At 44.3% G+C, this 25415-nt stretch overlaps 1 protein-coding gene across 2 annotated transcripts in view; it reads left to right on the forward strand.

Annotated features, from left to right (window-relative positions):
- The window catches only part of LOC126187579 (glutamate receptor 1-like), a 417690-nt gene that overhangs the window by 280183 nt on the left and 112092 nt on the right, over nucleotides 1–25415 (forward strand). For both annotated transcript variants that reach the window (XM_049928746.1, XM_049928747.1), the window contains exon 5: nucleotides 842–974. In XM_049928746.1, the coding sequence (XP_049784703.1) occupies nucleotides 842–974 (133 nt within the window). The remainder of the gene's footprint in view (nucleotides 1–841; nucleotides 975–25415) is intronic.

Genomic DNA, 25415 nt, shown 5'->3' on the forward strand with positions numbered 1-25415 from the left:
ACGACCCAAATTTCCATAAGTTTTCAACATGCTTTCTCGAGGTTTGGTCTTGCCGTGAAGCGTGCTCGGATTTCCAAATCGTAAGGCGACCGGTCGCGATAAACGGGAAATCCGGATTCGAGACCCGGTCCGGTACAAATTTTCATTGTGGTCATTCCTTTACACAGCTGATGGTTGTCCATATTCGCAGCTGTATATACATTTCATGTTTTTCATATCGGCTGTAGCCGACGCTGTGCCTGATGCATGCATGTCAGAAACAACACTGCACTGTGTTTCTGAGCAACACAGACATTCCAATATCGTATCGTATCACAAAAAGCAATGAAGACAGGACAGTAAGTGATGAACCACGTTTCAGCAAAACTAAATTAGTCAAACAATGTTTTGCAGAAGGCGGAAGTTCTCTCCAGTCCGTATGTCAGTGTTCTTACTGTGGCACCGAAAATACATTAAATATTTATGTTTGAATCATTACAGCTGCCGGCATTAGACTCATTCACCCAAGATGGTTTGTTTTATTGGTGAAGGTTTCTCGGGTCTCCAGCCGGGTAGTAGCATTGATATCTCGCAAGATATGAATCGAATGCTACCACCCGGCTGGAGACCCGAGAAACCATCATCAATAGTTTACGCCGGGAAAGCCTATAGTCACATATGGTTTGTTTTACTTTACACTAAGACCATTTCCGTACTGCTTGATGTAGATGATTATATGGTGATGATCGATCGATTGAAATCTGAATGTTTGCACGGTGTACATGAGCTTGAGGACACTGGTCTAGGACAGTGGCTAGCTTTACAAAGCAACTGCAGCAGTGGCTGTTGGCTGCGTGCGCAGGTCTGCTGCGGCTGCAGAGCATCTACCAGAGCCTGCGGCCCGGCGGCGACTCCCTGCAGGTGGCAGCCGTCAAGCGCGTCCACAACGCCTCGGAGGCCATCGACTACCTGCACAGCCTGGAGGAGGTCAGCAGGTAAGACAAGCCACCAGGCCAACACTGCCGACCTATTTTTGTGGTCTTCAGTCCGAAAGCTGTCCGATGCAGCTCTACATGTTAGTCTGTCTTATGCAGCCTTCTCTATCTCTGTATAACAATTGTAATCTGCATCCACTTTAACCTACTCGTAGTAGTCAAGACTTGGCCTCCCTCTGCAATTTTTACCCTCGAAACGTCCCTCCATTGCTAAACTGACAATTTCTTGATGCTTCAGAATGGATCCTATCAACTGATCCCTTTTTTTAGGCAAGGTCTATCATAAATTTACTTTTTCCCCAATTGGATGCAACACCTCTTCATCAGTTACTCTACCAAACTACATTTCGGCATTTTTCTGTGGCGTCACAAAAGTTTCTGTTTTGTTTTTGTATGGGCTTTACATTCTCCATGTTTCACTTCTGACCAGCTCTCCGCTCCTGACAAATACCTTCAGAAAAGACTTTCTAGCACGTAAAGCTATGTTCCGCGCCAACGTTCTTTTCTTCTTTTTCAGAAAATATTTTCTTTCTATCCCAAGTCCACGTTTTCTATCCTCTCAACCTATCCCATCATCAGTTATTTTGCTCCCCAAATACCTTCAGTTCCTCATTTGGTACCCTAACTCTCTCACCGTCGCCTGATCTTATTCGACAACATTCCATTTTCCTTGTTTTAATTTGCTTGATGTTCATCTGCCGGCCGTTATGGCCGAGCGGTTCTAAGCGCTACAGTCTAGAAACGCGCGACCGCTACGGTCGCAGGTTCGAGTCCGGCCTCGGGCATGGATGTGTGTGATGTCCTTTGGTTAGTTAGGTTTAAGTAGTTCTAAGTTCAAGGGGACTGATGACCTCAGATGTTAAGTCACATTGTGCTCAGAGCCATTTCCACCGTTTGATGTTCATCTTATAACCTCTTTCAAGACACTAACCATTTCGTTTTACTGATCTTAGAAGTCCTTTGTCGTCTCTGATGGAACAGAATGTGATCGGTAAACTTCAAAACGTTAATTTCTTCCCCCTGTACTTTAATTCCTTTTGTAAACTTTCTAGGAAATTTATCTGTATTTTTTATTTATTCATCGTATTTTATGGTCTACATTGGACCACTCTAGTCAATATTATGAATTAGGTTCTTCTGGTATTTTTTTTCCCCAATACTTTTTCATGCTTTCACATTGTGCCCTTCTCTCCTCATCCGAAACCACCCTTCCCATTCTCTGTTTGTTGGTAGTGTGACATTTTTGTGCTGAAGCATCTCAAGCGCGTCTGTCTTGCCCTTCAAGTCCTCCGTCGTAATCTGTAATTTTATCATGTTCTCCCTGATATCACCGATCCATCTACTGCCGCTCTTACTATTCCATAACTTCTCAATTATTCTCTTGCTAATTCTGTTTTCTGTTGTCCTAGGAAAGAGATCCGTTTGTTTTTCATTGTGTTGGTCACTGGTTCTATTTCTTTATAAACTGCTTCATTTTAAGCTATTCTGCATACACCGTCTTTTTGGTATTTTTCATTTATATATGTTCTGACTATATTTTTTTCTGTTACGATTAATCTGTCTATTGTTACAGTGTTGGTTGTTTTAAATATAGTTTGGCTAGCATACGTTATTTGGAGCTGTGTGACTTTGTTGTAGTGTTTCACTTTTTTGGGAATTGTGAGGCATTTTTGTAATTGTGTTCTTGGTAACACGATGATTTGTAATCAATTTGTTTATTCTACTCCGCCATGATGGTTTCTCATTCCGGTTGTGTGTTATAATTTCTTCCAAATATTTAAACTTTTCAACAACTTTGATGTCTTGTTCTCCAATTCTAATTTTGTTTGTCAGTGGCGGTACTGTTAGCATTATATCTATTTTTTAATATACAGAATAATTCCTTAAAAACAAATTCTTCTCTTATAACGTGTGCTTTGGATATCGTATAATGTAAAGGGATTTTCTGTCCACTCTGTACATCTATCACTATTTTATTTTGCATATTTTTTATTAAACCTAATTGAAGCAGCTAATCTTGGCAAGTTATCTACTTAATCAGAGCGCTAAAAGGGAGGAAATGTTATACAGATACTAAACCATGGTAAATTTTACTACTACAAATTCGTTGATTACAATTATTAAACCTCCAGTTATATGTTATGTACAAAAACAAGTAGAAAATGTTCTATTTTATACCCTGTAATGACAATGTCACTGCTCAAAACTTTATTGGACAAGAAGTCATAATTTATGTTATGCACTAATTAAAAATGAGTAGAGAGCATTCTGTTGCCTAGGCGTTCTTCTTCCATTCCTCGTTTTCCCTATTTGGCGCTTCAAAGCCTGCTCTACATCAGTCTTCTGTAAACGCATCACCTTCTTCAAGAAAAATTTTCTTCTTCAATAAATTCTCCATCGTCTTTGCCTTTATTAGCTTCTTCAAGCAAATCACCCAGCATCTTAGTGTCAAACACAAACTCAGTACTAACTAATTTCGTAGCAAAAGACGAGATTAGCACTGAAGAGGGACAGTGTGATAGAAACTAACATTTCTGGGTGTTTCACCTATGATTCCACACTAAAGATGGAAAAAACAGGCTGACTATTAGAAAACAGGTACACCATTACTACACATTCGTTACTTTTATGACAAAAGTACCAGTTTCCAGAATGAGATTTTCACTCTGCAGCGGAGTGTGCTCTCGCAGGAGAGCTTCTGTAAAGTTTGGAAGGTAGGAGACGAGGTACTGGCGGAAATAAAGCTGTGAGGACGGGGCGTGAGTCGTGCTTGGGTAGCTCAGTTGGTAGAGCACTTGCCCGCGAAAGGCAAAGGTCCAGAGTTCGAGTCTCGGTCCGGCACACAGTTTTAATCTGCCAGGAAGTTTCAAAAGTACCAGTGTTAGCAAACCGATAGATTTAGACAATAAAGAATTCAGCCATTGTTAACAAGAACGTTTACCATAAAGATACTCAAGAGCACGTGTCGCTGATTGTCCAGATTGGCGGCAACCGCAAAACATACCAACTACAACCGTAAATTATACGAGAGTTCCGTAATTTAAGGTTAAAATTACAGTGAACCAATTTTACCGCATAAAATCGTATCTTCTCCAAGTAACTTTTCTTTAAATTTTCGCTGTCACATGCTGTATATAATTCCCTCAAGTAATAAATAAGAACGTGATAATTTCCGAGCTTTTTGTTAAGGGTGATGATTAACGAAACAAATTGGCATCGGCAGTCTGTGCTGTTCTGCAACATAGATTCACTCAGGAAAGTCTGTCTGAATAGCGCCGCCACGATTTACACCCCAGTGGGGGCAGACGGGACAGGAACCGCTGCCGCAGTGTCGCCCCCTCGGTGTCCTCTTGTCGGCTGGTTTAGTACCGCGGGCAGCAGGGACATTCCAGGCCTGTACCTGCCGTCGCAGAGTTACGCAGCCACCACTGTGCTGTCTTCGCCGTCTGCCTTACTGCGGCCGTAACTCAGCAGCACACTACAGTTAATGTCGAACGTGGCGTCGTGGCTGCGCCCGAGGCACTAACGCGCAGTAATCAACTGCCGTGTGCTGCAGGCCGGCTTCCGTTGTCGCGGAGTAGCGTCGCTGCCTCGCAAAGCGGAAATGAAGGGTCGAGATCCCCCTCGGGCATTTCGGTATATGTCTAAAATGTACCATTACTGTTATTATAGAATTCTAGAGGACACATCGTAAGTCCTCCACGATATTTATGCAAACAGACTCGTTACCATCTTCTGATGGTTCCCGACGACTGCTGTTCTTCTGAGGTCGGCATTCTGTGTTCGTTCGCCGTTATCCCCTCCATTCCAGCGCTCCTGTCGCTGTCCATGCAGGTGGTGGCGATTGTGGGGGTTGAGACATCCGGCTCCAAACTGTCGTCTTTTGTCTCCGCGCTATCGCCACCGGTTACGGATCTCAGTGTACCAGAACGCTTAGTAGGTTGTACGCCTTACTCAGTTGTACGCCACTACACGCCTTACTCAGTTGTACGCCACTACCTTAATTATTTAGACCGTCCTGGATCCAAAGTCACTGGTGTCTTTAATCAAACAATCCCATAGGGTAGAAGACTGCCTAATTGTCTTGGTTTTGTTGTAATCTATGGTATGGCCAGGCTGATTTGGTTGTCTTACGTAATACAGTGTGCAGTCTATGTTGACGGCATCTGTCTTCTATAGTATATATACACTCCTGGAAATGGAAAAAAGAACACATTCACACCGGTGTGTCAGACCCACCATACTTGCTCCCGACACTGCGAGAGGGCTGTACAAGCAATGATCACACGCACGGCACAGCGGACACACCAGGAACCGCGGTGTTGGCCGTCGAATGGCGCTAGCTGCGCAGCATTTGTGCACCGCCGCCGTCAGTGTCAGCCAGTTTGCCGTGGCATACGGAGCTCCATCGCAGTCTTTAACACTGGTAGCATGCCGCGACAGCGTGGACGTGAACCGTATGTGCAGTTGACGGACTTTGAGCGAGGGCGTATAGTGGGCATGCGGGAGGCCGGGTGGACGTACCGCCGAATTGCTCAACACGTGGGGCGTGAGGTCTCCACAGTACATCGATGTTGTCGCCAGTGGTCGGCGGAAGGTGCACGTGCCCGTTGACCTAGGACCGGACCGCAGCGGCGCACGGATGCACGCCAAGACCGTAGGATCCTACGCAGTGCCGTAGGGGACCGCACCGCCACTTCCCAGCAAATTAGGGACACTGTTGCTCCTGGGGTATCGGCGAGGACCATTCGCAACCGTCTCCATGAAGCTGGGCTACGGTCCCGCACACCGTTAGGCCGTCTTCCGCTCACGCCCCAACATCGTGCAGCCCGCCTCCAGTGGTGTCGCGACAGGCGTGAATGGAGGGACGAATGGAGACGTGTCGTCTTCAGCGATGAGAGTCGCTTCTGCCTTGGTGCCAATGATGGTCGTATGCGTGTTTGGCGCCGTGCAGGTGAGCGCCACAATCAGGACTGCATACGACCGAGGCACACAGGGCCAACACCCGGCATCATGGTGTGGGGAGCGATCTCCTGCACTGGCCGTACACCACTGGTGATCGTCGAGGGGACACTGAATAGTGCACGGTACATCCAAACCGTCATCGAACCCATCGTTCTACCATTCCTAGACCGGCAAGGGAACTTGCTGTTCCAACAGGACAATGCACGTCCGCATGTATCCCGTGCCACCGAACGTGCTCTAGTAGGTGTAAGTCAACTACCCTGGTCAGCAAGATCTCCGGATCTGTCCCCCATTGAGCATGTTTGGGACTGGATGAAGCGTCGTCTCACGCGGTCTGCACGTCCAGCACGAACGCTGGTCCAACTGAGGCGCCAGGGGGAAATGGCATGGCAAGCCGTTCCACAGGACTACATCCAGCATCTCTACGATCGTCTCCATGGGAGAATAGCAGCCTGCATTGCTGCGAAAGGTGGATATACACTGTACTAGTGCCGACATTGTGCATGCTCTGTTGCCTGTGTCTATGTGCCTGTGGTTCTGTCAGTGTGATCATGTGATGTATCTGACCCCAGGAATGTGTCAATAAAGTTTCCCCTTCCTGGGACAATGAATTCACGGTGTTCTTATTTCAATTTCCAGGAGTGTAGCTTCCCAAAAGTATATCTTGCCGCATTGGAAGAGTATTCGGTAAAACTCGGTTTGCAAAGGGCCAGGTCATGCTTTACTGAGCCTGGTAGTGCCAACTCCCTGGGGGATAGACAGATAACAGATTTGACACTGTATTGCTCCAAGATAGTGAGGCCAAGTCTGCGTTACAACTGAGCTGAAACACATGGAGACAACATTCCTAAGCAATTGTTATAGCAATAAGAACATTAAACGTGCTTTTATACTGGTTGTACCTAGACAACATCAGGAAGCAAAACAGGAACACAAATCACAGCAATGTCTCCAGAAAAGCCACCTTACACAATTCGCGATACCCACCAACGCCACCACACGCAACGGTGTACGCACAGGTAGGGAGTGGATAGGAATGATGGCCGCGGAGGATTGGGGGGGGGGAGGGGCAAGGGCCGACTTCGACTACAGCACAGTTTATCAGGAACCACCGGAAGATGGCAACACGACTGTTTGTGGAAATATCGTGGAGAAAGAATGAAGTCACCCTGTCAGGGACCCGAAAATTCTAAAAGTTACAATAATGTCGGTAAAGCATCACATCACGTAACATTAACATTTTTGTGTCTTTTCAACACTGATGTGATCGTCTATACGATTTTAGTTTATCCCCTCGGCGTCAGTTAATGCCTGAAGATGGAGTACTGACTGTGGGTCACCGAAAGTCGTTGCCCTATAAAAAATAACATCGGAAGGACGGCTGCACATGTTACATTTTATGACAAAATTAATTATGTACTTAGATATTTCATCCATCACGTAAATAGCGAATTTCGACGGTTTTTGCCTGTTTTCGGCATCGATACTGGCAAGGTATCAAAATATGTGACGTAAATAACGGTATCCTTTACTGACGTAGAAGCTTACAGCACAAAGGCAGTGCAGTAGATCTTAGTGCATGACGAATTTCAACTGCATACGTTTACCCACTCCTGTGAAAAGACGGACAGACAGACAGGCAGACAGACGGACAACAAATGACAAATATGTTTTCGCACGATTAAATTACAAATTAACAATTTTCGGATATCTCTCCTCTTACTTGCACTGTCGATTCTTGTCTTTTTTTCCAGCATTCATGATTCTAGGTCAACCATATCATTTAAGTTTTGGTGAGAAAGTTCGTATCAAAATATATACCGTAAATGGCCGTATCGTTTGACTGCATTGCCACAGATGCTTAAGGGGCTCCGGAACGCCCTATACTTGCAATGTTAAAATAACGCTTATAAATTACATATTTCCTCACAAAGTATTTGAGGTAGGAAGTTGAACTTTTTACAGATTATTTATTGGAATATGGGATACAACTTAACACAGGGATTTTACAAAATTTTAGTTCAGTTATTAAAGATGATTTTTTTCAATTGTAATGAAAATTCACAACATTTTTTGCAATTTTTTATTTATATATTCAAAAATATACAGTTTTTTGGAAAAAGGCTGTGTTAAATCATGCAGAAGGTACTGTGTAACATTTACTGAAAGTTTGAAACATATATGTTTGGAAGATCCTTAGAAAACATGTAATTAGTATGAGAAAATAAAAGTTTTGGGAATCGAGCGACAAAGATTGGATTAACTTTTTAGTGCATTCCAGGTCCATAGGATGGATTATCTTCATCCTCTGCAAACTCCTCCTCCAGCTTCCTCTTGTTCCTCCTCCTGTTTACTCTTGCTTGTATTTCTAGACTCTTTACAGCCCTGTCTGCAGCCCGAAGGCGTTCCTTGTCTAAAGCAAGCATCGCTCGTACCATGTTAGAATGTTATTATTTACAGTAATAACACATACCTTTGGCTTTCCAACATTTCTCCTTTTCTTAAAAGCCTTCAGAGGATTTCTAATAACTTTACTTTTGCTCATTATTATACTTCAACAAAACAGAGACTCAAGAAACAGAATTAATTACGAATATTTTAGAGATAACGACAGAGTAAATAAACATGAAACAATCGACAATCACACCAGCGATATATATTGAACCATCACAGTTTAGCCACAACACATACTTTATCTCACATCACTAAAATGTACCCGATGAACACGGACGTTAATAATAACACAATTTGACAGCAGTTTAACAGCGCCACAATGGGTCACGCCCATGTAGAACACATTTCAAAAAAAATTTTAAAATAGTTGTAGTCTTCGGAATTGAATAAATTATATATCTATTAAAAGGTAATAGTCTGCAGATTCAGAAAACGCAAAAACGTAAAAATTGAAATTTTCATGATTTTGAGCCTTTCCGGAGCCCCTTAAACTTTGTACACAGCGAAGAGACCGTACGTAGTACCTGACATAAAACTGAATCTGATACATCTACCGATTACTGAGAAAAATGGGTCTTAACAGCCGGACAAACAAACAGATAGACGGATAAACAAAACACAAAATTTTTTTCCGTGTTATGTTATTACGACTTAGCAATTTTCTGATTTTTTCCTTTTCTTGTACTGTGAAATCTTGCTTCTTATCAAAGTTCATGATTCTACGTCAACGGGTAGCACGCTGTAGGCTTTGATGGACTAGTTTTAGAGTATGAAAAGATGTAAAATAATTGGCCGTATCTTTTGATTGCACTATCTTAGAAACTTACCATTTTTACACCACCAAGGGACTATATATCATAGTAAGTGACATAAATTTGAACTTGATACCCCAAACTGTTCCCAGGACAAAGGGTCTTAACAGCCCGACAGGTAAACAGACAGATGGATAAAAAATGCCAAAACATTTTTCTGTGTTATAAAATTACTGCTTAACAATTTTCTGATTTTTTTCCTTTACTTTTCCTGCGAAACCTAGCCTCTTGCCAAATTTCATAAATCTATGTCACAGGGAAGCGCCCTAAAGGTTTTGTTGGGAATGTTTTCGAGTAACAAAATATGTGACATAAATGGCCGTGTCTTTTAACTGAGCTAACTTAGCGGCGTAAAAAGTTTACATCTCAAAGGAACCAGGGACCTTAATATGCGACGTAAATCTGAACTTGATACGTCTATCCGTTGCTGAGAAAAGTGGTTTTTAACAGTCGGACAGACAGACATATCAGTAATAAAGCGATCCTACAAGGGTTTCGTTTTTACAGAAAGAGGCATGGAACCCTAAAAGGATGACAGTTGTGATGTTGCTACCCATAAAGAAGGAAGCACATGTGATAAAGGTTCAAGAACGTTTAGAAGCCTTAAGAATTTACGAGGAATAGAATTATGACTCTCTATTGCAGAGCTTCTACTACGAGAATAGCAGCAAGAATGGCCATTTCATATTTTGATCTTTTTTATGCGTTCCTTTCTTTGTTCCAAGACTCTGGTCGTAGATGTACGCACCACGTTTATGGAATTCATGGTTGTCTAGTTTGTCCACTTTTACATTCCAGTAGCCAACAAACAAATACAGTGTTTCTACTTACAACTTGCGAACTGAAGCGAAACATTATTGTTTTAGAGCTCGATTACTTGACTTGGAACCACAGGGTAGTCGGCGTGAGGAATATGAAGCACGGTTGAGAGTGAGGGGAAAACGTTTGGACACAAGGACAGAGATAGATATGTCCTGCAATACGGCAACGTCATGGCAAAACCTCGGCAGCTACCTGCATATGCCCGATCTCTCAGCAGTATTGCCCGGTCGTCCTGCAACTTTACCGTGCACTGAAGCCACATTGTAGCAATGTTGGAAGACAACACAATTGCAGCCACACGTTTACATAAAATATGGCCCGTGTGAACACACCGTTAGTCAAGCATATTTGGAACGTCAGTTCTGTTGTTCGCTTTCACCCACAATCAATCGGCTACATAGTCAATACGATAACCTTAGTGGCTTCATAATCATTCTATACAGGATGTACCAGAACTCCAACGACAAATTTTCAGAGTCTGTTCAGGATTACCTTCTGAGTATTTCGGTGAAAGGGACCCACGATCTCGGGAGACTTGTTACAGACTAATAATATAATTACCATGTATTGGGTTTGTTACCGCAGTTAGCCTTGTTTCCGCGAAAGTATCTTCAGAGCAGTGTACAAGTCTGTAACACGCAATAACCAAAACGTGCAAGACACAACACGAAGTAATGCAACAACTTTCAGACAGATACAAAAGTACTGTGAGATGGTTGCCGTCGGGGCAACACGTCATCATTGTACGATTTGCAGTGTCTTGCTGAGAAAAACAATGGAATGTTCCTTCGGACTTGCATGCGTTTCGGGAAGAAACAGGCACTGCGGTGACTGCAGTCGTTGTAAAATACATGAAATGTGTTTGCAGTTGCGAATACGAACAACTATCAGTTATATAAGACAACAAAGACAATGAAATTTTGGGCCGGACAGGGTCACAACCCACGACCAGACCCCGACTTCCATATGTCGTCGTTGTTGCGTCACAACCTGTACTCGTACACACATTATGTATGACGTCATTCAAATGAAACCTGATCAAGGCGTCTACCTTTCCCTTAAATATAAGGTGGCACCACGTAACAGCGGGTATGGTGGCGTCGTCTATTGGTAGAGAGACTGACTGACGCGTGCGCACCGTTTCATGTTGCATAGCGCCAGTGTTGTTTCACGCCACAGAGAATGTGGTCACACAAGTTATCGTCCACTACCGAACATGCAGGCAAGTAAGCAGGAACAACGAGGAGTGATTCGATTTTTGGCGGCGGAGGGAGTTGGAGGCGGTGAAATTTATCAACAGATGAAGGCTGTGTACGGTGAGTACAGTCTGAGTCGTTCAAGTGTTGTGGAACGGCACAAACGATTCCTTGAGGGGCGCCAGTCATTGGAAGACGATGCTCGTCCAGGACTGGCGCATCGCGTCATCACACCGGAAATGGTTGCGGAAGTGAATTCTTTAGTCTTGGACAACCACAGAATCACCATGGACGAGATCCATCGGTTACTGGGTATTAGCGTCGGCACCACCTACACAATAATGCACTAACACTTGAACTTTGAGAAAATCTGTGCACAGACCACCGAACAGTGCAATACTCGAATGGTGCTGTCTCTAAGTCATCTGCAACGTTATTATGATAAGGAATATGGATTCCTGTCGCGTATTGTCACAGGTGACGAAACATGGTCTCACCATTTTGAACCGGAGAGCAAGCGTCAGAGCAAGCAGTGGAAACATGCGTCTTCACCACCTCCAAATAAATTAAAGGCCGTGCACACCGGTTCTGGTAAGGTCATGATGTCCTTGTTTTTTGACCACAAGGGCTCACTGCTTGTCGAGTTCCTGGAACGGGGAACCACCATCAATACCCTGCGTTATCAAGCCACATTACAGAACCTTAGACGAGCCATCTAGTCGAAACGCAGAGGCATGTTGTCCAACGCTGTTATCCTCCTGCATGATAATGCCCGCCCACATACGGCCAATGCGGTGAAGACGACATTGCAGCAGTTTCGGTGGGGAACGCTGGAACATCCACCGTATAGACCCGACCTTTCACCGTGTGACTTTCATGTGTTTGGACCTCAGAAAGAAGTTATTCACGGACATAGATTGGCAACGGATGACGAAGTGTGTGACCGGTCCCAGGCTAGGATCCGACAGCAGCCTACTAGCTTCTTCTAGGATGGAATCAACCGGCTAGTGTCGCAACGGGATAAATCTGCGAACAGTCTGAGTACGTGTACTGTGTATAACTACATTCTTGAGTTAATAAAATCGTTACCATTACTTTACACTAATGACCGGGTTTCATTTGAATGCCCCTTCTGGTTCCCGTACAGGGGAGAAGAGCGATGCAAGCATGCATGTCCAATGGGACATTGCGTCATTCGTCTTAACAACGCAGACACTTCAGTACCATATTTATCCGCCAATACCAATAGCGACTTTCAATTAAAATGTCCACTCCTGTACAGGAATTTCATAATGTGTGTAAGAGTACAACCCTAGTTCGTGTTCCCGTCCGGAACAAAATTTTCACTGTCGGCAATCCCTTAAATAAATGATGGTCATTTGTATTCGCAACTGCGAATTCATTTCATTTACCTCAGCAAAGCGTAGTTGTGCCTATCTACCACTGCATCCAGTGAACCAATACACGAGTTGCATACTGGGTGACTCTTTATTAGTAAATCTATACGTAGTACTTCTGTGCGTCACTGTTAATGCAGAACGAACATTACCAGAAAACAAAATTTTACCCAGAATCGAGCAGTACTGAACGCAAACGTGAGGGCAGTGTGGTAACGAGGATTTTACTACTGCCAGCAGCATATGTTGTGAGCGAATGGAAACAAGACACACCATGCATACTGTCGACATCTGTATACTATTTTCAGTGCGAGACAGATAGAAAGCTAATTGGGGCAAGAAACCAATCGAAATGCAGTAACTCTGTAACGTGCCACGGGACACCGTCCGTCACAAGTATCCGTAATTTATCCCTGAACAACCTGTGACAATTTATAAGTGGAGTTGTGGTCCGGCCTGTAGAGGTAGCATTCGTGCAAATCAGTTCTGAGTTGCCTAGATTTAAATATAAGAAAACTTCCCTTTCCTTCCTAGTACTTCTCTTTCTTATTGCTCTCATCACTTAATACAACGTTTACACCATTCAGTCCCCGGCTTGCATCCCTCGCAACACCACCTGAGCACCCTTGCTACCCAGCTACCATTCTCTTGCTGGGTTGTAAAATTACTTGCAAAAATTGTAATATTACTTGTAAATATGCTACCCAACCTTCTCTGACACTTTATGATTCTGTTCCTATGTCAGCTCTCGCTTCATACGTTCTTACGTGCATGCGCCCATTTTCCTTATTGGCTTCTACACACGCACAGAGGTGCTTTCAACTAAGTGATCTGAAAAACTGATCTAAAACAGATATAAGATTGAAGTGGCCTGAAAACCTTTATAAAAATGTCCAAGTAATTCTTACAAGACCACAATAAATTCTTCAGACTTCAGATTTTTTTAACGCCAGTGAGCTTAGGGAACTGGACTGTCTATGTCAGCTTGTGCCCCTTCTACAACAAGATTTTATTTTTAAACGCATCTCCATCAAATCAGAAAGAAGTGACTTTGAAATATCTTACCGTGAGCAGTTTGGAGTAAAGTCCACTTAAATGTGAAGTCTGCAATCCACTCCGGATGTTCTAATTTTCGTTACTCCTCTACTTTTTCCTTCGTAAATTCAACAACAGCTAGTTTTAAAGTGAAAACTTGTTCCACGCATGCCCCTTGATGTAACCAACATACTTTCCAGTAATATTTGAAGTCACCATACGCTTCGTTCAATTGCTTTTAAAATTGTTGCGACTAACAATGGGCTAAAAAGTGGGACTTCAGGAATTTTACTGTTCGTTTCATCAATTTGTTCACGTGCCCCCCGCCCGCAAATTTAGCACAGAGTGCGTCTTCATGTACAGAACAACGAATCCTGCCAGTCGATTGTTGTAATTTTTTGCTCTTTCATTGTCAACCCAATCTTTAAAGTCTTTCTGCGTGGTAATGTAATGACGTTTAATGGCAAATAAGCAGTACCCGTCACTTACGCGAATTGAGAATTCGCATCCCTCTCTTCTGTCGCTCCCATTAGTTTCAAAGGATTATAATGACAGATCGCTAGACTGCCTCTTTTTGTGCAAACAGCCATTGAATCTTTGAATTACGAACAAATAGTAAAGAGTGTACAGCGTTGACACCACGATTCTGCCTAACTGACGGAATAAGTGTCCAAGAAATAGAAAAGCAACTGGAATCACTCAACAGAGGAAAGTCCACTGGACCTGACGGGATACCAATTCGATTCTACACAGAGTACGCGAAAGAACTTGCCCCCCTTCTAACAGCCGTGTACCGCAAGTCTCTAGAGGAACAGAAGGTTCCAAATGATTGGAAAAGAGCACAGGTAGTCCCAGTCTTCAAGAAGGGTCGTCGAGCAGATGCGCAAAACTATAGACCTATATCTTTGACGTCGATCTGTTGTAGAATTTTAGAACATGTGTTTTGCTCGAGTATCATGTCGTTTTTGGAAACTCAGAATCTACTATGTAGGAATCAACATGGATTCCGGAAACAGCGATCGTGTGAAACCCAACTCGCTTTATTTGTTCATGAGACCCAGAAAATATTAGATACAGGCTCCCAGGTAGATGCTATTTTTCTTGACTTCCGGAAGGCGTTCGATACAGTTCCGCACTGTCGCCTGATAAACAAAGTAAGAGCCTACGGAATATCAGACCAGCTGTGTGGCTGGATTGAAGAGTTTTTAGCAAACAGAACACAGCATGTTGTTATCAACGGAGAGACGTCTACAGACATTAAAGTAACCTCTGGCGTGCCACAGGGGAGTGTTATGGGACCATTGCTTTTCACAATATATATAAATGACCTAGTAGATAGTGTCGGAAGTTCCATGCGGCTTTTTGCGGATGATGCTGTAGTATACAGAGAAGTTGCAGCATTAGAAAATTGTAGCGAAATGCAGGAAGATCTGCAGCGGATAGGCACTTGGTGCAGGGAGTGGCAACTGACCCTTAACATAGACAAATGTAATGTATTGCGAATACATAGAAAGAAGGATCCTTTATTGTATGATTATATGATAGCGGAACAAACACTGGTAGCAGTTACTTCTGTAAAATATCTGGGAGTATGCGTACGGAACGATTTGAAGTGGAATGATCATATAAAATTAATTGTTGGTAAGGCGGGTACCAGGTTGAGATTCATTGGGAGAGTCCTTAGAAAATGTAGTCCATCAACAAAGGAGGTGACTTACAAAACACTCGTTCGACCTATACTTGAGTATTGCTCATCAGTGTGGGATCCGTACCAGATCGGGTTGACGGAGGAGATAGAGAAGATCCAAAGGAGAGCGGCGCGTTTCGTCACAGGGTTATTTAGTAACCGTGATAGCGTTACGGAGATGTTTAACAAACTCAAGTGGCCGACTCTGCAAGAGAGGCGCTCTGCATCGCGGTGTAGCTTGCTCGCCAGGTTTCGAGAGGGTGCGTTTCTGGATGAGGTATCGAATATATTGCTTCCCCCTACTTATACCTCCCGAGGAGATCACGAATGTAAAATTAGAGAGATTAGAGCGCGCACAGAGGCTTTCAGACAGTCGTTCTTCCCGCGAACCATACGCGACTGGAACAGGAAAGGGAGATAATGACAGTGGCACGTAAAGTGCCCTCCGCCACACACCGTTGGGTGGCTTGCGGAGTATAAATGTAGATGTAGATGTAGATGTAGAATTGTCACGTACGAAAAATTCCATATCGCAATGCTAAATGAAATTTTGCGCTGTATCGGGTACTTCCGCGAAGGACCAAACAAAGCCGAGTGACAGAGACAGTGGTCTAGTCATCTGAGTCCGGAGTCAGTTGGTATGAGCTGACAGTAGGGTTACAGTGCGGCGCATAACCCACGGAGCCGTGGACCCAAGTAGTCAACAAGGCACTGAAAAAGTGCCTCGCATTCTCATTACGATGATACGCCTTTGGTATATGTAAATAATATTTTAGTTTTCCCACTACCCAGTCCTTTTATCTGGATGATGTTCAATTTTGTAAGCAGCATTTTCTCGAGACTTACCCATCGTTACCTATAATACAATCATACATGCTCTGCTTTGTAAGATTTATTTTCTCTTACCAGTGTGAACGTAGCAGCCGGCCGCGGTGGTCTAGCGGTTCTGGCGCTGCAGTCCGGAACCGCGGGACTGCTACGGTCGCAGGTTCGAATCCTGCCTCGGGCATGGGTGTGTGTGATGTCCTTAGGTTAGTTAGGTTTAAGTAGTTCTAAGTTCTAGGGGACTTATGACCTAAGATGTTGAGTCCCATAGTGCTCAGAGCCATTTGAACCAGCCATTTTGAACGTAGCTTTCATCGCCTACACACATCATTTCTTCAATTTGGTTTACCACTTTATAATTATTATACATTTCCTATATCAGGATGATGTACCATGCACTCTACCATATTTGAAATTGGATTACCGACATCTCGACGTTGAATATTTTCGGACAAAGAATGTTGGGTCATCTATAAGCTATCGCTTGGAGTAAATTATGAAATAAATGTAAGTATATAATTTTCATGTACTGTTTCATGTACACTGAGGTAGCAGAAGTCATGGGATAGCGATACGACCATATACAGATAAATGTAGTATGACGTGCACGATATACAACAGGACATTGGCGGAGCTGTCGTTTGTACTAAGGTGCTTCATGAGAGAAGGTTCCCGACGTGATTATGGCCGCACGATCGGGAATTGGAAGACTTTGAATGCGGAATATTAGTTCGAGTTAGACACATGGGACTTTCCACTTCGGAATTAATTACAGGGTGCAGCCAACTGCAGATGGTGGCTCATGTCGGTTCCAATGACGTGTGTCGCTTTGGATCGGAGCAGATTCTGTCTGGTTTCGGGCGGCTAGCGGAAATGGTAAAGACTGCCAGTCTTGCTTCCGAGATTAAGGCGGAACTCACCATCTTCAGCATCGTCGATAGAACCGACTGTGGCCCTTTGGTGCAGAGCCGAGTGGAGGGTCTGAATCAGAGGCTAAGGCGGTTCTGTGACCGTGTAGGCTGCAGATTCCTTGACTAGCGCCATCGGGTGGTGGGTTTCCGGGTTCCGCTTAATAGGTCAGGAGTCCACTACACACAGGAGGCGGTTGCACGGGTAGCGGGGACTATGTGGAAGGGACTGGGCTGTTTATTAGGTTAGAGAGTCTCAGGGAACAACAGAAGGGACGTCCGTCTAAAAGTGGACAGGTAAAACAGAGTAAGGTAGTTGTAGAAACGATTGGTATTTTAGTAGTAAATTGTCGTAGCTGTGTTGGGAAAGAACCAGAGCTCCAAGCCCTAATAGAAAGCACTGAAGCTCAAATAGTTCTAGGCACAGAGAGCTGGCTGAAGTCGAAAATGAGTTCAGCCGAAATTTTTTCAAACGTTCTAACAGTGTTCAGAAAGGATAGATTAAATACAGGTGGTGGTGGAGTATTTATTGCTGTCAGAAGTAGTTTGCCTTGTAGCGAAATTGAAGTTCGTGTGAAACAGTATGGGTAGAGGTTATACCTGACAATCGGACTAAACAATTAATTGGTTGGTTTGACCGACCCCCCCCCCCCCCCCCCCCCGCGTCGGACTCAGAAGATATAGTTGCTGAACAGTTCAAAGAAAACATGAGTCCCATTTCAAATAAGAACCCCGCTCATACGATTATAGTCGGTGGTTACTTTAATCTACCGTCGATATGCTGAAAAATTATACGTCTAAAGGCGCCAGCAGCCCTAAAACGTCATCCGAAATTCTACTGAATGCTTTCTCAGAAAATTATTTTCAACCGTTACCTCATGAGCCCACACGAGGCGTAAATGGTAGCGAAAGCATACTTGACCTTTTAGCAACAAATAATCCTGGTCAAATCGTGAGTATTGTGACGAATACAGGGATTAGCGACCACAAGGCAGTTGCTGCTAGGCTGAATACCGTAAGACCTACAACCATCAAAAAGAAACGCAAAGTATATCTATTTAAAAAAAGCTGACAAAAATGCTCTTAACGTCTCTTTAAGAGACAGTCTTCACTCCTTCCCATCTGATCATGTAACAGCAGAAAAGTTGTGGAACGTTTTCAAAGAGATAGTATCGACGGCAATTGAGAGATACCACATAAATTAATATGTGATGGTACTGATCCCCCATGGTACACGAAACGGGTCAGATCGCTGTTGCAGAGGCAGCAAAGAAGCATGCCAATTTAAAACAACACAAAATCCCGAAGATTGGCGAAGTTTTAAAGAAGTTCGAAGTATGGCGCGTACTTCAAATCGAGATGCTTTTAATCATTTCCACAACGAAATTCTGTCTCAAACTCTGCCGAAAAACACAAAGAGATTCTGGTCATACATAAAGCACACCAGTCGCAAGACGGAATCAATACCTTGACTGCGCGATAATAACGGTGAAATCACTGATGACAGTGCCACCAAGGAAGACTTATTGAACACGGTTTTCCGAAACTCCTTCACCAAAGAAGACTAAGTAAATATTCCTGAATTCCAATCAAGAACAACGGCCAAGATGAGAAACACAAAAACAGATATCCTCGGAGTAACGAAGCAGCTGAAATCACTTAATAAAGGCAAGGCCACCGGTCAAGATTGTATATCAGTCAGGTTCCTGTCAGACTATGCTGATAAAATAGCTCCATATTTAGCAATTATATACAACCACTCGCTCACGGAAAGATCCGTACCTAACTACTGGAAAATTGCTCAAGTCACACCAATATCCAAAAAGGGAAGGAGGAGCAATCAGCTGAATTACAGACCTATATCACTAACGTCGATTTGCAGTAAGGTTTTGGAATATATACTGTATTCGAACATTATGAAGTACGTCGAAGGAAACGATTTATTGACACATAGTCAGCACAGATTCAGAAAATATCGTTCTTGTTAAATTGCTCTATATACTCATGAAGTAATAAGAGCTATCGACAGGGGATGTCAAATTGATTCCATATTTTTAGATTTCCAGTAGGCTTTCGACACCGTTCCTCACAAGCGTCTTCTAACCAAACTGCGTGTCTACGGAATATTGCCTCAGTTGTGCGACTGAATACGTGATTTCCTGTCAGAAAGGTCGCAGTTCGTAGTAATAGACGGAAAGTCATCGAGTAAAACAGAAGTAATATCCGGCATCCCCAAGGAAGTGTTATAGGCCCTCTATTGTTCTTGATCTATATTAACGACATAGGAGACAATCTGAGAAGCCGTCTTAGATTGTTTGCAGATAATGCTGTCATTTACCGTCTTGTAAAGTCAACAGATGACCAAAACGACTTGCAAATTGATTTAGATAAGATATCTGTATGGTGCAAAAAGTAGCAGTTGACCCGGAATAAGGAAAAGTGTGAAATTATTCACATGAGTGCTATAAGAAATCCGCTAAATTTCGATTACACGATAAGTCACACAAATCTGAAGGCTGTAAATTCAACTAAATACTTAAGGATTAGAATTACAAATAATCTAAATTGTAACGATCACATAGATAATATTGTGGGTAGAGCAAATCAAGGACTGCGATTCATTGGCAGAACACTTTGACGGTGCAACAGGTGTACTAAAGAGACTGCTTACACCACGCTTGTCCGCCCTATTCTGGAGTATTGCTGTGTGGTGTGGGATCCACATCAGGTGGGACTGACGGATGACATCGAAAAAGTACAAAGAAGGGCAGCTCGTTTTGCATTATCGAGAAATAGGGGAAATAGTGTCACAGACATGATACGTGAACTGGAGTGGCAATCATTAAAACAAAGGCGTTTCCACAACGAAATTCTGTCTCAAACTCTGCCGAAAAACCCAAAGAGATTCTGGTCATACATAAGGCACACCAGTGGCAAGACGCAATCAATACCTTGACTGAGCGATAATAACGGTGAAATCACTGATGACAGTGCCACCAAGGAAGAGTTATTGAACACAGTTTTCCGAAACTCCTTCACCAAAGAAGACGAAGTAAATATTCCTGAATTCCAATCAAGAACAACGGCCAAGATGAGAAACGCAAAAATTGATATCCTCGGAGTAACGAAGCAGCTGAAATCATTTAATAAAGGCAAGGCCACCGGTCCAGATTGTATATCAGTAAGGTTCCTGTCAGACTATGCTGATAAAATAGCTCCATATTTAGCAATTACACTCCTGGAAATGGAAAAAAGAACACATTGACACCGGTGTGTCAGACCCACCATACTTGCTCCGGACACTGCGAGAGGGCTGTACAAGCAATGATCACACGCACGGCACAGCGGACACACCAGGAACCGCAGTGTTGGCCGTCGAATGGCGCTAGCTGCGCAGCATTTGTGCACCGCCGCCGTCAGTGTCAGCCAGTTTGCCGTGGCATACGGAGCTCCATCGCAGTCTTTAACACAGGTAGCATGCCGCGACAGCGTGGACGTGAACCGTATGTGCAGTTGACGGACTTTGAGCGAGGGCGTATAGCGGGCATGCGGGAGGCCGGGTGGACGTACCGCCGAACTGCTCAACACGTGGGGCGTGAGGTCTCCACAGTACATCGATGTTGTCGCCAGTGGTCGGCGGAAGGTGCACATGCCCGTCGACCTGGGACCGGACCGCAGCGACGCACGGATGCACGCCAAGACCGTAGGATCCTACGCAGTGCCGTAGGGGACCGCACCGCCACTTCCCAGCAAATTAGGGACACTGTTGCTCCTGGGGTATCGGCGAGGACCATTCGCAACCGTCTCCATGAAGCTGGGCTACGGTCGCGCACACCGTTAGGCCGTCTTCCGCTCACGCCCCAACATCGTGCAGCCCGCCTCCAGTGGTGTCGCGACAGGCGTGAATGGAGGGACGAATGGAGACGTGTCGTCTTCAGCGATGAGAGTCGCTTCTGCCTTGGTGCCAATGATGGTCGTATGCGTGTTTGGCGCCGTGCAGGTGAGCGCCACAATCAGGACTGCATACGACCGAGGCACACAGGGCCAACACCCGGCATCATGGTGTGGGGAGCGATCTCCTACACTGGCCGTACACCACTGGTGATCGTCGAGGGGACACTGAATAGTGCACGGTACATCCAAACCGTCATCGAACCCATCGTTCTACCATTCCTAGACCGGCAAGGGAACTTGCTGTTCCAACAGGACAATGCACGTCCGCATGTATCCCGTGCCACCCAACGTGCTCTAGAAGGTGTAAGTCAACTACCCTGGCCAGCAAGATCTCCGGATCTGTCCCCCATTGAGCATGTTTGGGACTGGATGAAGCGTCGTCTCACGCGGTCTGCACGTCCAGCACGAACGCTGGTCCAACTGAGGCGCCAGGTGGAAATGGCATGGCAAGCCGTTCCACAGGACTACATCCACCATCTCTACGATCGTCTCCATGGGAGAATAGCAGTCTGCATTGCTGCGAAAGGTGGATATACACTGTACTAGTGCCGACATTGTGCATGCTCTGTTGCCTGTGTCTATGTGCCTGTGGTTCTGTCAGTGTGATCATGTGATGTATCTGACCCCAGGAATGTGTCAATAAAGTTTCCCCTTCCTGGGACAATGAATTCACGGTGTTCTTATTTCAATTTCCAGGAGTGTATATACAACCACTCGCTCACGGAAAGATCCGTACCTAAAGACTGGAAAATTGCTCAAGTCAAGTTGCGACCGGGTCTTCTCATGAAATTGCAGTCACCAGTTTTCTCCTCCGATTGCGAAAACATTCTGTTGGTACCCACCTACATAGGGAGAAATAAGAGAAATCAGGGCTCGCACAGGAAAACTTAAGTGCTCGTTTTTCCCGAGTGCCGTTCGAGAGTGGAACGGTAAAGAGACAGCTTGAAGCTAGTTCACTGAACCCTCTGCTAGGCACTTTGTTGTGAACAGCAGAGCAATCACGTAGATTTAGATGCAGAATTCCGTATTCCGAGATCCGCAATGTCAAGAGTGTGCCGAGGATACCAAATTTCAGGCACTGCCTCTCACCACGGACAACACAGAGGCCGACGGCCTTCACTTAACGACCGAGAGCAGCAGCATTTGCGTAGAGTTGTCAGTGCTAGCAGACAAGAAACACTGTGTGAAATAACCGCAGAAATCAATGTGGGACGAACGGCTAACGTATCTGTTAGGACAGTGCGGCGATATTTGGCGTTAGTGGAACATGGCAGCAGACGACTGAAGCAAGTGCTTTTGCTAGCAGCACAGAATCGCCTACGGCACTTCTCCTGAGTTCGTGAGCCTAAACAACCGGAAAACCGTGGTCTGGTCATCTGAGTCCGGAGTCAGTAGGTATGAGCTGATAGTATGGTTCGAGTGCGGCGCATAACCCATGAAGCCATGGACCCAAGTAGTCAACAAGTTACTGTGAACGGTGATGATGGCTCCATAATGGTGTGGGTTGTGTTTACATGGAGTAGAATGGGTCCTCTGGTCCAACTGCGCCGATCATTGACTGTAAATAGTTATGTTCGGCTACTTTAAGACCATTTGCAACGATTTCCGTAGTAAATTTCATCGATGACAACGCGTCATGACACCGGGTCAGAACTGTTCGCGATTGTTTGAAGAACATTCTGGACAATTCTAGCGAATAGTTTGGCCACCCAGATCGCCGGACAAGAATCCACTCGAACATTTATGGGATATAATTCAGAGGTCAGTTCGTGCACAAAATCCTACACCGGAAACATTTCGCAATAATGAAGAGCTACACAGGCAGCATGGATCAATATTTCTGCAGTGGACTGCCAACGATTTGTTGAGTCCATGCGACGTCGAGCTGCTACATTACGCCAGGCAAAAGGGGATCCTGCACTATACTAGGAGGTATCTCATGACTTCTGGCACTTCAGTGTATAGTTCAACTTCGTTTTGACCGAAACTGGATCTTTATACGTTTTGCTCTTGTTTATATACAAATTTATCCCTGGAGATGTGGCTCTAACGCCGCGAAAGTAATTGGATCATCATACAGCTGAAGCGGTCTATTTCATCGTGATAAAAGTCTACATTTGTGGTTGCACACAATACAAAGTTTACTGGTATATTATTATGATATATTATGTTGTTGGTAAGATTTTTATTTTAATGAACATGTTTCTGATGAAGTTACATAGTTCTTGTTCTTGATATTTTCTCAATTTTTCCAGACTTTGCTTTTTTCTGTATTTATAGTGTGAAAGTATTTATTTGTTGTTAATCATTCAGTTCAAGGGCAGAAGCTTCCTGCACAATCCCATTTTGTCTAATGTAATCGTGAAGTTTTGGATACTGATGCTGGTAAGTCTACAGCATCAGACTACAAATTAAATTTTACGACATTATTGAATGCGTAAAGTTCAACGTGGATCAGTCACACTGGCGTTCATTGGTGCGTTTTTACATAGACAATGAATGCTGTACCCTAAGTATAACTGTTCGACATACATGTCCCGTCAACGTCGAGGTCATTAGAGAAGATTCATAAGATCATGTCGCAGAAGTACAATGCAGAAATACAAATTTGGAGAAACTACTCTTGCATACGTGTTTACGCCAGGAAATGTTTTCTGAAGTGCTAGAAGCCGCGTATATGACTTTCTAACACCTGTGTTGCTGCCATCACTCAAGGTCACTATATATTGTCTGATCAAAAGTATCTGGACACCTGTAAGTGGACCATTTGAGTTTACGATGGCTTTAACTCTACCCGAGACAGTTTCAATGAGGTTTCTGAATGTCTGTGGAGGAATGGCAGCCTATTCTTCCTCAAGAGTCCAACCAGAGGAGGTACCGATGTAGGACGCTGGGGTCTATATCGAATCGACGTTGTAATTCATCCAGGAGGTGTTCCATTGGGTTCATGTCACGACTTTGGACAATCAGTCCATTTAAGGAGCGCCATTGTCTCAGAGATGCTGCTTTATGACAGCGTGCGTTGTCATACTGATACAATCATCTACTCAGAGCTGTTCCTCTACAATACTGTAAAATGTGTTCATATCCTCGCACATTTACCCTTTTCTTAAGCACTAAAATGAGGGACCACACCCTGCACACGAAAAGCAACCCCATACCGTAGCACCACTGCCTCTACATTTGTTCACTATTGGCACTACACATGATGTCAGGTAGCTTTCTTCAGGCATGTTCCAAACGCAATCCGTTCACTGGTTTGCCACAGGGCGTAGCGTGATTTACCGCCGCAAGTCACTCTTTTTCCAGTGGCGTCGCACTTTTCTCCATCTCAAGTGTCATTTATCACTGACTACAAAAATGTGTGGCTTATGTAGAGCTGCTCGACTATTGTACCCCATTATTTTTAACTCTCTATGCACAGTCATTGTGCTAGCTGTACTGTTGATAATACAGTGTAACTCACGAGCTATTCCTTCCACAGATTTCATGCGCTCCTTGACAACCACGCTGCGCAATGCTGGAGGGCCCCTGTCCGTCAGTACATGCTGTCAGCTTGGTCTTGGTTTCGCCACGATTATTCCTTGTCGTTTCTGCTTCGCAGTCGCATCACTGACAGTCGATCTCGTCAGCTTCGAGAGGGTTTAATGTCCCTTTCGGACTTTATACTCAGGAGGCATTCAGTGACTAGTCCACTTGTTCGAAGTCACTGATCTCTCCTGAGGGACCCATTCTGCTGTTACTGCTCCTCCACTGACAACACAACACTCCCCGCCTCCTTTAACACTGGCACGGATCCGCCTCTCCTGACTTTTAATGGCTAATCCGCACTGCATAGAGCTGTCTGCATACTTCTGATCAGTTAGATATAATTATATACACTACTGGCCATTAAAATTGCTACGCTAAGAAGAATTGCAGATGATAAAAAGGGCATTCATTGAACAAATATATTATACTAGAACTGACATGTGATTACATTTTCACGCAAGTTGGGTGCTTAGATCCTGAGAAATCAGTACGCAGAACAACCACCTATGGCCGTAATAACGGCCTTGATACGCCTCGGCATTGAGTCAAACAGAGCTTGGATGGCGTGTACAGGTACAGCTGCCCATGCAGCTACAACACGATACCACAGTTCATAAAGAGTAGTGACTGGCGTATTGCGACGAGCCAGTTGCTCGGCCACCACTGACTAGACGTTTCCCAGTTGGTGACAGATATGGAGAAAGTGCTGACCAGGGCAGCAATCGAACATTTTCTGTATCCAGAAAGGCCCGTACAGGACCTGCAAGATGCGGTCGTGCATTATCCTGCTGAAATGTAGGGTTTCGCAGGGATCGAATGGAGGGTAGAGCCACGGGTCGTAACACATCTGAAATG

This window comes from Schistocerca cancellata, chromosome 5 (assembly GCF_023864275.1).
Source record: "Schistocerca cancellata isolate TAMUIC-IGC-003103 chromosome 5, iqSchCanc2.1, whole genome shotgun sequence".
Taxonomy (NCBI): Eukaryota; Metazoa; Arthropoda; class Insecta; order Orthoptera; family Acrididae; genus Schistocerca; species Schistocerca cancellata.